General features: G+C 48.7%; 1 protein-coding gene across 2 annotated transcripts in view; it reads right to left on the bottom strand.

Annotated features, from left to right (window-relative positions):
* gzf1 (GDNF-inducible zinc finger protein 1) overlaps nt 1-15,392 on the bottom strand; it is a 34,472-nt gene extending 19,080 nt beyond the window's left edge. Inside the window, exons 1-4 of one of the 2 annotated variants that reach the window (XM_078230329.1) lie at nt 15,193-15,392; nt 10,233-10,283; nt 6,872-6,985; nt 2,257-3,695 (exon numbers count right to left, since the gene is read on the bottom strand). In XM_078230329.1, the coding sequence (XP_078086455.1) occupies nt 2,257-3,674 (1,418 nt within the window). In that variant the 5' untranslated portion in view covers nt 3,675-3,695; nt 6,872-6,985; nt 10,233-10,283; nt 15,193-15,392. The remainder of the gene's footprint in view (nt 1-2,256; nt 3,696-6,871; nt 6,986-10,232; nt 10,284-15,192) is intronic. The other variant, XM_078230331.1, reaches the window with a different exon arrangement.
* Nucleotides 15,393-15,671: the final 279 nt, after the last annotated feature.

Below are 15,671 nucleotides of genomic sequence, written 5' to 3'. Positions count from 1 at the left end.
CATACAAGAGAGAGAAAGAGAGTCTTGACATACAGGTACTATTGTTTAAAGATTAAACTTCAAAGGCTGTAAAAGAACTAGATTGAATTCTCAAAGGCTTTTCCAATGCTGTATGCACCATAGTTACCACTCCAAAACACCCAGTGTCAGTTAGCTGTTTACTTTTCCATGTGTACTAAAATTTAGTGCATTAGGAACTCTTTCTGACAAAATCTCAATTTTCAACTGGGTATCCAGAGTTGCTTTCTCCTTTTATTGATAAATTATTCAGATGTTAAACATGATGACTGTTTTACAACATCAGTCTAAAAAAAAATCAATTTTTTGACACGTGAACCACACGTGAACTCAGTTTTCCCCTAATTTCCTCGACAATCTCAGTCACGAAACAAAGGGGCTGATAAGAAAGCAGTGTGCGCCTGCACCACTATCTGCTGAAATTCACTCCGGAAACAACTTTGTCTTGTTAACTAACTTTCTCCGCCTTCAACTGTCTCCTTAAGCTTCAGGTGTGATTTGGGATTTCTCCCCGACCCCCTGGGGCGGCACGGTTGGCACAGTGGTTAGCGCTGCTGCCTCACAGCGCCAGGGGCCCCAGGTTCGATTCCCGGCTTGGGTCACTGTCTGTGTGGAGTTTGCACGCTCTCCCCGTGTCTGCGTGGGTTTCCTCCGGGTGCTCTGGTTTCCTCCCACAGTCTGAAAGACGTGTTGGATGGGTGAGCTGACCATGCTAAATTCGCCCTCAGTGTACCTGAGCAGGGGCCGGAGTGTGGCGACTAGGAGATTTTCACAGTAACTTCGTTGCAATGTAAATGTAAGCCTACTTGTGACACTAATAAATAAACTTTAAACTTTTCCAGCTTAGTACCCATGCCTTTGTTTTTAACATTATTGCAGAGGTACAACATTATATAAAAGTCATCATTGACTTTCTACGTTTGTGTGTTCATGACTACAACGCAATAGGGAATGTGCCATTGAAGTTTAAGTTTTAAGTTTAGTTTATTAGTGTCACAAGTAGGCTTATGAAACTGCAATGAAATTATCATGAAAATCCCCTTGTCGCCACACTCCGGCGCCTATTCGGGTACACTGAGGGAGAATTTAGCATGGACAATGCACCTAACCAGCATGTCTTTCAGACTGTAGGAGGAAACGGGAGCAGCTGTAGGAAACCCACGCAGACACGGGAGAATGTGCAAGCTCCACACAGACAGTGACCCACGGCCTGGAATCGAACCCGGGTCCCTGGAGCTGTGAGGCAGCAGTGCTAACCACTGTGCCACCCACATGTAGTGTGGACAAACCACATAGTACATAAACTACGTCTGTGTAATGGACAAACAGGCTGTTTGCAAACAGTGGTTATTTTAAGATGTGCACATACACGGCCAGATGGTAGTCTTAAAGGGACCGTACAGTGCAACAAAACAGGTTTCACACAACAAAGGGAAATGAGAAGGAACATCGGGTTGCCGTCACTGCTGGTTTCTAACCCAGTGCTAGGTTTCAGGAAGTAAGCATCTAATTTGCCTTTCAATTTCTGGTTCTTCCCTGCAGAAGATATTGCATCTACATTGCAAAACCCTCAATTCCCTCAGGGAATTGGCTATGTGGAACCATAGGTATGAGGCTGCCTCATCACATAATCCCTTGTATTTTATTTTGGTGAGCTAGTCATGTAGTTTTTGGTCTGAGATACAGCATGAGAATTCAACGAAACAATAAGAACAGAAAACAGAGTTTTTTTCACAAATTGTATGATCGAGAATTCTGATTGCTGTACTTTTATACTGATTACTTACTCCTTCAAGGTAATACTTTAGTTTTGTGACTATTAAGAAGCGAGATTATACTGCTGGAACAAGAACAAGACTGATCGGACAACTTCTTCACAATCTCATATCCAGGTAATAAAAGTTTAAAGTTTATTTATTAGTCACAAATAGGCTTACATTCACACTGTAATGAAGTTACTGTGAAAATCTCCTAGTCACCACACTCCTGTGCCTGTTTGGGTACACGGAGGGAGAATTTAACATGGCCGATGCACCTAACCGGCTTTGGAGTGTACGAGGGAACCGGACAGGCACCCTGCAGAAACCGACACAGACACAGGGAGAATGTGCAAACTCCGCACGGGCAGTGACCCAAGCCAGGAATCGAAGCTGTGAGACAGCAGTGCTAACCACTGTGCCACCATACACATCTAACTGAGTTGGTGAAAAGTGCATACTATAAAAAGTTACGCTGTACCTCAAGTGCACCTTCAGTGCAGATGGCTGAGAAAACTTAGCATGGCATTCCGTGCACTCATAAGGTTTGTCTCCGGTGTGCGTCCTTTCATGGAGTCTCAAGGCAGTTTTGGAACTCAGTCCTTTGCCACATTGCAAGCATAAGTGGCGCTCCCCACCACCCTCGTGAACCTGTAGGTTATGCCGTTTCACATCTTTTTTCCTTTTAAATTTTTTACCACACAGAGAGCAGGGGAAGCGGCGCTCTTCAACGTGGACATGCCTTTGGTGGCTTTTTAAGTTGCACCGATTGGCAAATGTCTGGTTGCAGGTCTCACAGCGGTAAATGATTTCAGGCGTAACACCGTGATTTTGCTCTATGTGCTTCAAGTAGCTCTTCTCGTACTGAAAATCTTTCTCACATTTGTCACACTTGAAGTTTCCACCTCTTCTCTTCTTCTCTATCTCATCAGGTGTTTTTTTTGCATCCTCATCCAATTCAAAGTCGCTATCATCGCTCCCTGCTTCCTCTTCCTCATCTTCATCGCCCCCCATCATCTCAACGTCACCCTCCGGCTCTTCAACAATGTCTGTCATTGCTTCTTTTTTAACTTGGTCTTCAATGTCTTGATTATCATCTACACAGGTCAGTTTTCCAGACTCCTCTTCCAAATTTTGATCAACCCTCTCTTGCTCGCGAAGCTTGCGCGTATATTTCTTTTTGGGGATTTCCAGAAAGACCTTTCGTCCCGCCAGCCTTCCGCTGGCTCGTTTCGGCTTTACGCTCACAGGCTTCCCCATTTTCTTCTCCTTTTCCCATCCTTTGCTCCGAGTGGCCGCTAGCGACGGCTTGCAATCCTGCTGACGAGATTTCTCTTCGTCTGAAACTTCTTGGGCAGTGGGTGCTTGCCGATTGTGCGCTGAAGGAATTGCTGCTGCGTTCGGAGAAGAAACTGGAACAGAATCGCTGTCCTGTCGATTGCCCCTAATCCCCTCTACTCCCTGGGAGTCAGCCAAATTGCCCAAGTCCATCAGAGCCGACTCAAGTATCTGCGTTTTTACTTGACTGCAGACTTCTGCCAGTTCTCTGCACTTCAACTTCTCCGCAATCTCCTGCAATCGTTGCACCCGGTCAGCCTCAACTTCCACTTTTGCGGTGTATACGAAATCCAGGAAAGAGGCAAAGTCTGCTGTGTAAATGTCTTGCAAAGTGACAATGGTAATCTTGGTGTTCACCATTTCACTGAGGAATAGCTCCTTAAAGTAACTGCTGGCAGCTGCCAACACAGCTTTGTGAGCAACAAACTCCTCCTTGTTGCCCTGGTGCTCTATCTGCACTGTCACATCACACAAACAGCACAGGATCCGCAGTTTGTGCATCTCATCCAACAAGTTTTTAGGGGCTGTCCCGGACTCCAGTACTACTTGATTGCTGACCATCTTCCTTTATTTCGTCAACCCCTGCAATGTAACAGAAATTACATAGTCAAGCTCAACAAATGCCAGGTGCTGTATTTTGGAGGATCAAATTTAGGTGTGAATTGTACTGTATATGGCAGAACACTTGGGAACATTAACAGACAGAGCGAGCTGGGCGTGCAGGTCCACAGTTCCCTATAAGTGGCAACACAGGTGGCCAAGGTGATTAAGAAGGCATATGGCGTGCTTCAGCCGAGGCATTGAGTACAGGAGTTGGCAATTCATGTTGGAGCTATATAAAACCTTGGTTAGGCCGCATTTGGAGTATTGTGAGAGGCATCTGGATGGGTACATGAATAGAGAGGGAATAGAGGGACACAGACCAAGTAAGGGAGGAAGGTTTTTCCCCCCACAGTTTATTTTCAGCTTGGGGGGCTGAAGGGCCCGTTCCTGTGTTGTACTTTTCTTTGTTCGTTAGTTACGTTCATGTCTTGCATTCTAAATTTGGATGGCAAATAGCCAAGTATTATGTAAAATGGATCTAATAAAAACAACTTTTCTTTTGGATTTGAAGAAAAAAATGAATCCAAGCATAATGTGATAACTTTTCATTTTTTGTGTGTTATATACGAGTTATCATACGGTGCAAAGTTTAATACAAGCCCACATTACAAACATTTAATTATCCTTAAAAAGTGCACAATAATGTTTTCAACATTGTCTCTTCAGATTTTTCCAATTTAATTTAGCAACCACGTTTTTAGAAAAAAAATCTGATCTTACAAATTACCAATTTATTTGAATCAATGCATTCATGATGAGGACATATTGAAACCATCCCCTGAACCAGTCCTCTTATATAAAAATTAGCTCACTGCCAGTTAATGAAAGTCGCCAACGTCCCAGAAGACTAAAGGCTGATCTCCCCCTTTCGGAGAGAGAGGGAGAGCTGACTGGTAGTGATTTAACCTGAGGGTCACTGCACCTCAGGTGAGGAGCAAGGTTGAGAAAGTGGAGCCTTCATGAATAATCTCATTAGGTATGGGAGTTGAACCGGCGCTGTTGGCATTGCTCCGCATCATGAACCAGCTGTCCAGCCAACTGAGCTAACCCATGTAGAACAGCAACACACAAAATCCACATAAGAATTAAACTTATTTTTGACATATGAAGATATCTTTTCTAACAGAGTGCAGTTTGCACTTTCTGCCCGTGTCTGCATGGGTTTCCTCCAGGTGCTCCAGTTTCCTCCCACACTCCAAAAGTGTGCAGATTAGGTGCATTGGCCATGTTAAATTGCCCCTTAGTGCCCCAAGATGTGTAGGTTAAGAGGATTAGCAGGGTAAATACTTGAGGTTATGGGGAACAGGTCTGGGTGAGATTGTCCCTTAGTGTCAGGGGATTACGTGGGGTTACAAGGATAGGGCCTGGGTGGGATTGTTTCCGTACCCGATGGGCTGAATGGCCTCCTTCTGCACTGTAGGGATTCTATGAACTGCAAGGGTCTGGATTGCCTTACTTTGGGCTTCAAATCAAAAATAAATCTAGATATTTTTTCTTCCCAGCTGAAACGTTTAGGACCATATAAAGCAAAAAAAAGAGCACTTTTGTTTATCAACTACCGATGGACATGACAACCTGTCTTCAACAAGAGATTAATTTAAAAACTAGATAAACAATAGGCTAAATGAATATCACATGCTATTATATAGCTCCCATGACTTAAATTATCCATTCCCTTGGAAAGTGCAAGATAATTGTTACAAGCTAGAAATCCAATCAAGGAGTTCAAAAGCTATCAGGTGAAGCATAATATTGTCCTATAAAAATCAGCAAATGTTAACTATTGAATTTTGAATGTTGAATCAGTTTTTCCATGTGGTGGGTGAGTCCAGAACTAGGGATCATAGTTTGAGGATAAGGGGTAAACCTTTTAGAACTGAGGTGGAGAAACTTCTTCACCCAGAGGGTGGTGAATGTATGGAATTCACTACCATAGAATGAAGAAGAAATTAGATATAGCTCTAGGGGCTAAAGGGATCAAGGGATATGGGAGGAAGGGGGAATCAGGATACTGAATTCGATGATCAGCCATGATCAAAACGAATGGCGGAGCAGGCTCGAAGGGTCGGATGGCCTTCTCCTACTTCTAGTTTCTATGTTTATTTCTCCACCACCTGATTTGACCACACGGTTTTCTCTGTCTTGTCAGATTGCTTGTCTGACATTCAGAACCACAGAACACCAAAGCAATCCCTCCCTCAAACACCATGTTCTTGGCCACTCATTCTGTCGTTCTCCCCAGCCGCTGTCTCAGGTTGAAACAAACTGTTTGCCATATTCACCTCTGACTCAACACCAATTTTAGCTTGTGACCCCACATCTACTCTGTCAGATAGAGTGCCTACTTTCTCCTCCATGGCTGGATTACTTCAGCCCACATGCTGTTAAATATTTACCCATCTCAGATTTGACTGTTCTAACACAGTCCTGGCCACTCGTCCTGCACAAGTTTCAACTCAACTTAGATCTTTTTAAAAGTAAACATCTGACAATAAATAGCAATTACCCATTACCTTTGCTGATCTATGTTGGTTTGTCACTCACCTGATGAAGGAGCAGCGCTCCGAAAGCTCGTGATTCCAAATAAACCTGTTGGACATTAGCCTGGTGTTGTGAGACTTCTTACTATGTTGGGTTGAGTCTTCAAATACTTTCAACTTTAAATGTTCACCCCCGTGGTTTAAATCCCTTCATGACCTTTGTCTGTTCCATGTGTGCAACTTCCCCCAGGTTGCCTTCCCTCTCACCAGTGTATATGCCCCCAAAACTCTGCTTTCCAACTTTGGCCTCTTAGGTATCTTTCCCTCCAATCTTCCCATCATCAGTGGCATGCCTTCAACCATCTAGGTCGAATGCTCTGGCATTTCCTCCCTAAAACTTTCCATCGCCTTTTCCCCCTTTGAGACCAAATTATAATCCAAGGCTTTTACCAAGCTTTTGTTAACTTCCTCATGGCTTCTTCTTAGGTACGGCGTCCATTCGGATTCAACTTCTAAGTCTGACCTTGGGATATTTTTCTAAGTTAAAGGCACTACGTAAACAAAAGTTGCTGCCACCAATACAATTGGCATTACATTGGAGATTGCAAGCCTTAAAGGCCCAACAATGCAATTCAGTTTAAGCAGCAAAAAAAAACCTAAATGATGCACACTTACTTGCGAGGTTTAGTGTGCCAGAGTCAATTTTGTCACGATTATGATGATCGCCATTGTGTATTTGAAGTATAAATATAAATCAAGTGCAGATTAAATTCTAGTGATGTTGTCAACCTTAATAAAAACAGTATAATTGTTAACACATTTAACAATGAATAAAAGCCACATTCATTCAAATCTGATCTAACAACATTAGGGTGACATGGTGGCACAGTGATTAGCACTGCTGCCTCACAGCGCCAGGGATCCTGGTTCGATTCCCCGCTTGGGTCGCTGTCTGTGTGGAGTCTGCACATTTTCCCCATGTCTGCGTGGGTTCCATCCAGGTTTTCTCCGGTTTTCTCCCACAGTCTGAAAGACGTGCTAGTTAGGCGCAATGGCCATGCTAAATTCTCCCTCAGTGTACCCGAACAGGCGCCGGAGTGTGGCGACTAGGGAGATTGTCACAGTAACTTCATCGCAATGTTAATGTAAGCCTTACTTGTGGCTGATAAATAAACTTAACTTTAGCATCATTTAAATGATCACATTAAGGAAGCTATGCAGTTTTTGCAGGGAGGGCATGCACCCCATTTATATGAAGACAACCTTGTTTTCTCTCCACTAGGTTAGTCTCCTTCTATAGGAGAGAGGACTGGAAGGCAGTTTGTAATCGATGTCTCAGATAGCTGCTAGAGATATGATTCAATGAACATCCCATCTGAATTACACTCCCTATTCCGTAGGTGAAAAAAATTCAACAATATATCACTGTTTATTCTACATATCTCAAAGTATCCAATCTCTCTTCTTATAGTGTAGTGGAAGGAATGGCAGAACTTTGCAAAAGTTGACTTTTGAATATGACTAGTTGGGAAAATCAGTGCGTATTACAAAAAAAGACGCATTACTTCAAACAAGGAATTTGGAGGATGTTACTCACACACTTACATCACTGAATAATTTCAAACTAATACCTGAATTTTCATGCAAGATATATTAAGTCTCAGTCATAAAAAATAGTTCTGACTGATAAAACAGAACTGTTGCTGAGGCAAGGTCTCATCCTCTTTAATCTTCCACAGTATCAATTTTCCATTTCGAATTCTTGCTGTAAAGTATAATCTATAATCAAGGCTTGATTGGCAATTACTACCAACCCATGCTTTTGAGACTATGGATGGTGCTTGGTTAATGTCACAGCCCAGCTGAACTGGGAAGTTGGCACTTATCCAGACCTAGAAGCCAAATTAATTCAGCACTCCTACACGTGACGAGAGAGAGTGGTGAGAGTTGAACTCACTACTAAATAGGAATGAATGAAGCAGAAAGCATTGCTGCATTTAAGGCGAGGCTTGGTGCATGTATATGAGAAGGGAAGAGAAGGCTGGAAAGAGGTCACATGGAGTATAAATATTGACATACATCCCTTGGACGGAACAACCTGTTTCCATGTATGTTTTACATATCAAGGCAGCACGGTGGCATAGTGGTTAGCACTGCTGCCTCACAGCGCCAGGGACCCGGGTTCAATTCCCAGCTTGGGTCACTGCATGTGTGGGCTCTCCCCATGTCTGTGTGGGCTTCCTCCGGGTGCTCCGGTTTCCTCCCTGTCTGAAAGATGTGCTGGTTAGGTGTATTGGCCATGCTAAATTCCCCCTCAGTGTACCCGAACTGGCGTCTGAGTGTGGCGACTAGGGGATTTCACACTAACTTAATTGCAATGTCAATGTAAGCCTACTTGTGACACTAATAAATAAACTTTAAAAAAACAGCATCCGCAGTGTATTGCTTTGATTCTAAAACTTATATTTTTAGAACACCTCCAACAAGAACAAGCTGCAAGATAAAAAAATTCATCCTGTCCAGAAAAATTCTACACTTGCATTGTTAACAATGATGGTTCTCAGTAGCAGCTTTTCCTTAAAAGAACTGCATCTGTGGCTGCTCAATAGCATTTTCTGTTGTGTAGTTTTAAAGTTTATTCATTAGTGACACAAGTAGGCTTATACTAACACTGCAATGAAGTTACTGCGAAAATCCCCTAGTCACCACACTCCGGCACTTGTTTGGGTACACTGAGGGAGAACTTAGCATGGCCAATGCACCAGCACGTCTTTTGGACTGTGGGAGGAAACCGGAGCACCCGGAGGAAACCCACGCAGACACGGGGAGAATGTGCAGACTCCGCACAGAGCCGGGAATCAAACGCAGGTCCCTGTGAGGCAGCAGTGCTAATCACTGTGCCACCGTGTTGCCCCATCGCCAGTGTGCCACCCCATAAGTTGAGTGTGAGCTGCATTATGAAGTGAAAGATCAAACTGATTGCCTTTTGATAAACATGTTGAATGAAATGAATATTCCAAAAAAACATTTTTGCCGTTGTGTTTCGCGGGTGAGTATTATCTGTTGAGGACAATAGAGCTTTGCTTAATCGTACAGATGTTGGAATAAATTAACTCTTCTGGAGTTTTGCCTGATTACCTTTGGAGAACTGGGAGTATTTATACAGAACATGCCACTTGAGGATACAGTGGAACGTCTATTATTCACCAAATGGAGGGGACCCAAACATGAATAATGGAAACTGCTGAAGAGTTCCAAATTTTAGTTTTGCATGCACGGAACGGCAATTCCCCAGACATTGGAATGAAAACAAGTTCAAACTGAATTTAATTTTTCTTGGGGAGGCGATTTATATTAGGCAGGAAAAAACTGGTGTAAACAGGCTTGCCATGTCTCACACAAGACTTTCAGTGGTTACGCAGGAAGATAAAATAATTACAACGCCAAAAATTATGTTCCCATTGTGAGTGGAATAGATCCCATTGTTGATCTGATTATGAGGCGTCTGTGGAAGGAGCAGGCTCGACGGACTGAGTGGTTTTCCTGTTCCGTGATTTATTGCCTCAGTAACCCAGAACGGGCAGAAATAAAGCTGTCCTCGGCACAGCCAAAAGTTAAAATGGTCTCCACTTTTACAATACTTTATCAGCAGCAGTCCGCAATGTCTTGTCACAGAAGCAGGGCACATTGTTCCGTTTGGTCAGATCTAAAAAGTTTGTCAGTCACAAGTAAGGCTTACATGAATGCAATGAAGTTACTGTGAAATTTCCCTAGTCGCCACACTTCGGCGCCTGTTCGGGTCAATGCACCCTAACCAGCATGTCTTTCAGACTGTGGGAGGAAACCAGAATACCTGGAGGAAACCCTTGCAGATACGGGGAGAACATTCAAACTCCACACAGACAGTGACCCAAGCCGGGAATTAAACCAGATCCCTGCCGCTGTGAGGTAGCAGTGCTCCTGCTTTGAAAATTGTGAATTGGGGAAGAGCATAATTAATTGCACAAATATAATCACTTGCTTTCAGAAAACTTACCAGAATGATTGTACTGCGAAATATCACAATATTTTGAAATAGTGTTGTTTCCTAAAATGGTAAATATAAAATCATGGATAAGTTAAAAGAATCATCTTATAAGATCAGATGAAAATGTGAAATGATAAAGCAAAGAGGATTGATGGATTTTGAGGATGATCTTGAGGGGCCTTATGGCCTAATCCCGCACAAATTCTTACATTCTTATATAATCCTATTAGGTAGGTAAAAAAAAGTTGCAAGAGTGTTAGACAATTTCATTACAGCGTAATAAGAAATTGGTTTCAGCAAATTATTTGTATACAGCAGTCTGTTGCCAAAATGGCAATTAAACTTGATCTTTCTTTTAAAATTGGCAATCTATGTTTTATACATATAGTGCTCTTTTCCAACACTGCTACTGATTCAGATCAGCCTAAAGGTCAACCGGATAGTTTGAACACTTCCTAGATTGCACATAAACACCACTGAATGTTCAAATTGCTGGCAAGCATGCTTACTCCAGACAGCCTTCTGATGCTGTGAAATGCTAAAGGGGTCAAGCAAATGTTATGTTGCCCCATTGGTGCTCAGATATTAGCAAGGCAAAAGTGGGGCTACTGAACCGCTGGGTCACCTCCTGCGTGCCGTTTTCACTGCAGCAGTAGATATCTTCCTCCCATTGCTGGGGAAGTGTATCCCTCTCCTACTCCTCACTCAAGCAGAGCAAGATTAAATTGAGCACAATCTTTGACAGTTTTGAATCCATAAGAAGGCTTTCAGATGAGACGTTAAATTAAGGCCTCTTCTGCTCTCTCAGCTGGACATAAAGGTCCCATTGCTGTATTTTAAAGAAAGGAATTCTTCCCAGTGCCATATTTATATAACAAGTAATGTCATTTAAATCGATTATTTAGTCGACAGAGCCGTTTGTGGGATCTTGCTGTGTGTAATGATGGCTACCACATCCCCTATATTAAAACAGTGACTGCACTTCAAAAGTAGATGTAAAGGCTGTAAAGCATTTTGGGCTGCCCTACGGTTATAAATTCTTTCTTTGTTCAATCTCCTAATTCCTCCAATTTAGATCTTTGGATTGGTCCTCTAAATATGAGAAATGAGAATTGCAGCATATGGATCTGCTCCACTTCAACTGGGACCAAATCCAAAGGTTCCATCAGAATTGGGCGACCACACGTCACATGTCCATCCATGGGGCATAGATCAGCTAGACAGGGGACCTAGATCAGTTAGTCAATTTCTTTTCCCATAAGTAGGGGAGTCTAAAACTAGAGGGCATAGGTTTAAGGTGAGAGGGGAGATACACAAAAGGGTCCAGGGGGGGCAATATTTTCACACAGAGGCTGGTAAGTGTCTGGAACAAGCTGCCAGAGGTAGTAGTAGAGGCGAGTACAATTTTGTCTTTTAAAAAGCATTTAGATAGTTACACGGATAAGATAGGTATAGAGGGATATGGGCCAAACATAGGCAATTGGGACTAGCTTAGGGGCTTAAAAAAAAGGGTGGCATCGACAATTTTGGCCGAAGGGCCTGTTTCCATGCTGTAAACCTCTATGACTCTATAACTCTACTGCTTCTGGGAGCAGTTCTTTTAAAAACAGTTTAAGGAGGCTTCCCTCCTAGAGAAGAATAATTGGGGAGGGGAAAGGGGCGTGTCATTTAATTGAGGTTTTATGATAATGGAAACAATAGGTTGTGTTCAACATAACAGTTTGCCCCAATTAAAGATGTCACAATTCCGCACAAGGCTGGACCTGAAACCCTGGAACAGGCATGCACAGGGGACACTGGATTATCAAATTCCCCAAAGCACAAACAGCACCAGCTTCCGACCGTAACACAACTCACCCTGTACAGAGGGTAGAACCTGGAATGCCGGGTCAGATTGATCTTCTGGACTAGTTACAACTGCCATGGGGGGTGGTTGAAAGCTGCTGCTTTTGGATCGGCCTCTCTCAATCATAGAATCCCTACTCTGCAGAAAGAGGCCATTTGGCCCATCGAGTCTGCACCGACACTCCAAAGGAGCATCTTACCCAGGCCTACATTATACCCAACACATTTACCATGGCCAATCTCCCTAACCTCCACATCTTGGAACACTAAGGGGCAATTTGGCATGGACAATCCACCTAACCAGCATGTCTTTCAGACTGTAAGAGGAAACCGGTGCACCTGGAAGAGACCCACACTGACATCGGGAGAACGTGCAAACGCCACACAGACAGTGACCCAAGGCCGAAATTGAACTCGGGTCCTTGGCGCTGTGAGGCAGCAGTGCTAACCATTCTGGTTAGATGGATACTGGGTAACGAGGGTTACAGTCAAGCCAAGCCAAGTTCCGCACACGAGGACGGCCTCAACCGGGATCTTGGGTTCATGTCACACTGTCTGTAACCCCCACGACTTGCCTGGGCTTGCAAAATCTCACTGTCCTGTCTGGAGACAATACACATCTCTTTAACCTGTGCTTAATGCTCTCTCCAGTCACATTATCTGTACCTTTGAGACTTGATTACCTGTAAAGACTCGCATTCCAACCGTTATTTTGTAAATTGAGTGTGTGTCTTTATATGCCCCGTTTATGAACAGAACTCCCACTCACCTGATGAAGGAGCAGCGAGCGCTCCGAAAGCTAGTGGCTTTTGCTACCAAATAAACCTGTTGGACTTTAACCTGGTGTTGTGAGACTTCTTACTGTGTTTACCCCAATCCAACGCTGGCATCTCCACAAGGGTTACAACAGAGGTGAGCAAAATGTGGCCCATGGGCCAGATTGGGCCTGTATATTACCAGACCCCTGGCGCTGTGGGGCAGCAGTGCTAACACGCCGCCTTAATATCAGCAGATGGATGGACCAGAGACTCCTTCCTTGCCCTGTGGCTGTCAACATGCAAACCTGAGGTGCAATGGTGTGCAAACAGCATGGGGATGGGGGAGGGGGGCTGGGGATGGGGCGGTGCTGGGGGGGCGGTGCTGAGGGGGGGGATGGGGCGGTGCTGAGGGGGGGGATGGGGCGGTGCTGAGGGGGGGGATGGGGCGGTGCTGAGGGGGGGGATGGGGCGGTGCTGAGGGGGGGGATGGGGCGGTGCTGAGGGGGGGGATGGGGCGGTGCTGAGGGGGGGGATGGGGCGGTGCTGAGGGGGGGGATGGGGCGGTGCTGAGGGGGGGGATGGGGCGGTGCTGAGGGGGGGGATGGGGCGGTGCTGAGGGGGGGGATGGGGCGGTGCTGAGGGGGGGGATGGGGCGGTGCTGAGGGGGGGGATGGGGCGGTGCTGAGGGGGGGGATGGGGCGGTGCTGAGGGGGGGGATGGGGCGGTGCTGAGGGGGGGGATGGGGCGGTGCTGAGGGGGGGGATGGGGCGGTGCTGAGGGGGGGGATGGGGCGGTGCTGAGGGGGGGGATGGGGCGGTGCTGAGGGGGGGGATGGGGCGGTGCTGAGGGGGGGGATGGGGCGGTGCTGAGGGGGGGGATGGGGCGGTGCTGAGGGGGGGGATGGGGCGGTGCTGAGGGGGGGGATGGGGCGGTGCTGAGGGGGGGGATGGGGCGGTGCTGAGGGGGGGGATGGGGCGGTGCTGAGGGGGGGGATGGGGCGGTGCTGAGGGGGGGGATGGGGCGGTGCTGAGGGGGGGGATGGGGCGGTGCTGAGGGGGGGGATGGGGCGGTGCTGAGGGGGGGGATGGGGCGGTGCTGAGGGGGGGGATGGGGCGGTGCTGAGGGGGGGGATGGGGCGGTGCTGAGGGGGGGATGGGGCGGTGCTGAGGGGGGGGATGGGGCGGTGCTGAGGGGGGGGATGGGGCGGTGCTGAGGGGGGGGATGGGGCGGTGCTGAGGGGGGGGATGGGGCGGTGCTGAGGGGGGGGATGGGGCGGTGCTGAGGGGGGGGATGGGGCGGTGCTGAGGGGGGGGATGGGGCGGTGCTGAGGGGGGGGATGGGGCGGTGCTGAGGGGGGGGATGGGGCGGTGCTGAGGGGGGATGGGGCGGTGCTGAGGGGGGGGGGGGCGGTGCTGAGGGGGGGGGGGGGCGGTGCTGAGGGGGGGAGGGGGCGGTGCTGAGGGGGGGAGGGGGCGGTGCTGAGGGGGGGAGGGGGCGGTGCTGAGGGGGGGATGGGGCGGTGCTGAGGGGGGGGATGGGGCGGTGCTGAGGGGGGGGATGGGGCGGTGCTGAGGGGGGGGATGGGGCGGTGCTGAGGGGGGGGATGGGGCGGTGCTGAGGGGGGGGATGGGGCGGTGCTGAGGGGGGGGATGGGGCGGTGCTGAGGGGGGGGATGGGGCGGTGCTGAGGGGGGGGATGGGGCGGTGCTGAGGGGGGGGATGGGGCGGTGCTGAGGGGGGGGATGGGGCGGTGCTGAGGGGGGGGATGGGGCGGTGCTGAGGGGGGGAGGGGGCGGTGCTGAGGGGGGGAGGGGGCGGTGCTGAGGGGGGGAGGGGGCGGTGCTGAGGGGGGGAGGGGGCGGTGCTGAGGGGGGGAGGGGGCGGTGCTGAGGGGGGGAGGGGGCGGTGCTGAGGGGGGGAGGGGGCGGTGCTGAGGGGGGGAGGGGGCGGTGCTGAGGGGGGGAGGGGGCGGTGCTGAGGGGGGGAGGGGGCGGTGCTGAGGGGGGGAGGGGGCGGTGCTGAGGGGGGGAGGGGGCGGTGCTGAGGGGGGGAGGGGGCGGTGCTGAGGGGGGGAGGGGGCGGTGCTGAGGGGGGGGCTGGGGTAGATGGAGGGGGAAATGGGGAGGGGGGTCAGTGACCCCATTCTCCTGGCAGCAGGTCCTGGTGATGGGGGGAGTTCTGCACACAGCCTCTGAGCCTCTTTGCCCCCAATCCCTGCCCCGCAGACAATGTCCTCTCCCCGACTGCCTGTCAGTCTCTCTCCACCCCCCTCAATACAGACGGGGGGGGGGGGGGGGTGCTGAGCCCCGGGCCGAACGCGGTTCCCCTCCCTCACAAAACAAACGACTTTTTCCCGCACCGACTGACCTGCTGTCCGGGACTCGGCCTGTACAGGGTGCGTGTGTGTGTTGGGGGGTATTGAGGGGGGAGGGGGTTTGTTGCCCCCTCCCCCCGGGCGGCGGGGCTCTAGCTGACCATCGGAACTGCTCCAGCGGCCCTCAACTCGGCGCATGCGCACTCCGAGGCCAAGGCCGCGCCTCGCGCTCCCGGCACCTGCGCGCGCCGCTGGGGGGGCGGGGCGTGACAATGCGCAGGCGCCTAGCATGCTCCGCCTCATCGCCGCCACGATACGCATGCGTCCACTATGCTCGCTGTCCCTGGCGTGACGCGCATGCGCCCCGAACGCTCCTCGGCACGGCCGTGACGCGCATGCATCCAGAATGCTATTTCCGTCACTGCCGTGATGCGCATGCGCCCACCATACGACCCATCCTCTGTCCTCGGCAACGCCGTGACGCGCATGCGTCCAGAATGCTCCCCGGCACTGCCGTGACACGCATGCGCGG

Source organism: Mustelus asterias, chromosome 15 (assembly GCF_964213995.1).
Source record: "Mustelus asterias chromosome 15, sMusAst1.hap1.1, whole genome shotgun sequence".
NCBI lineage: Eukaryota > Metazoa > Chordata > Chondrichthyes > Carcharhiniformes > Triakidae > Mustelus > Mustelus asterias.
The sequence above is the reverse complement of the archived record's forward strand: the minus strand, read 5'-3'. Positions and strand labels throughout refer to the sequence as shown.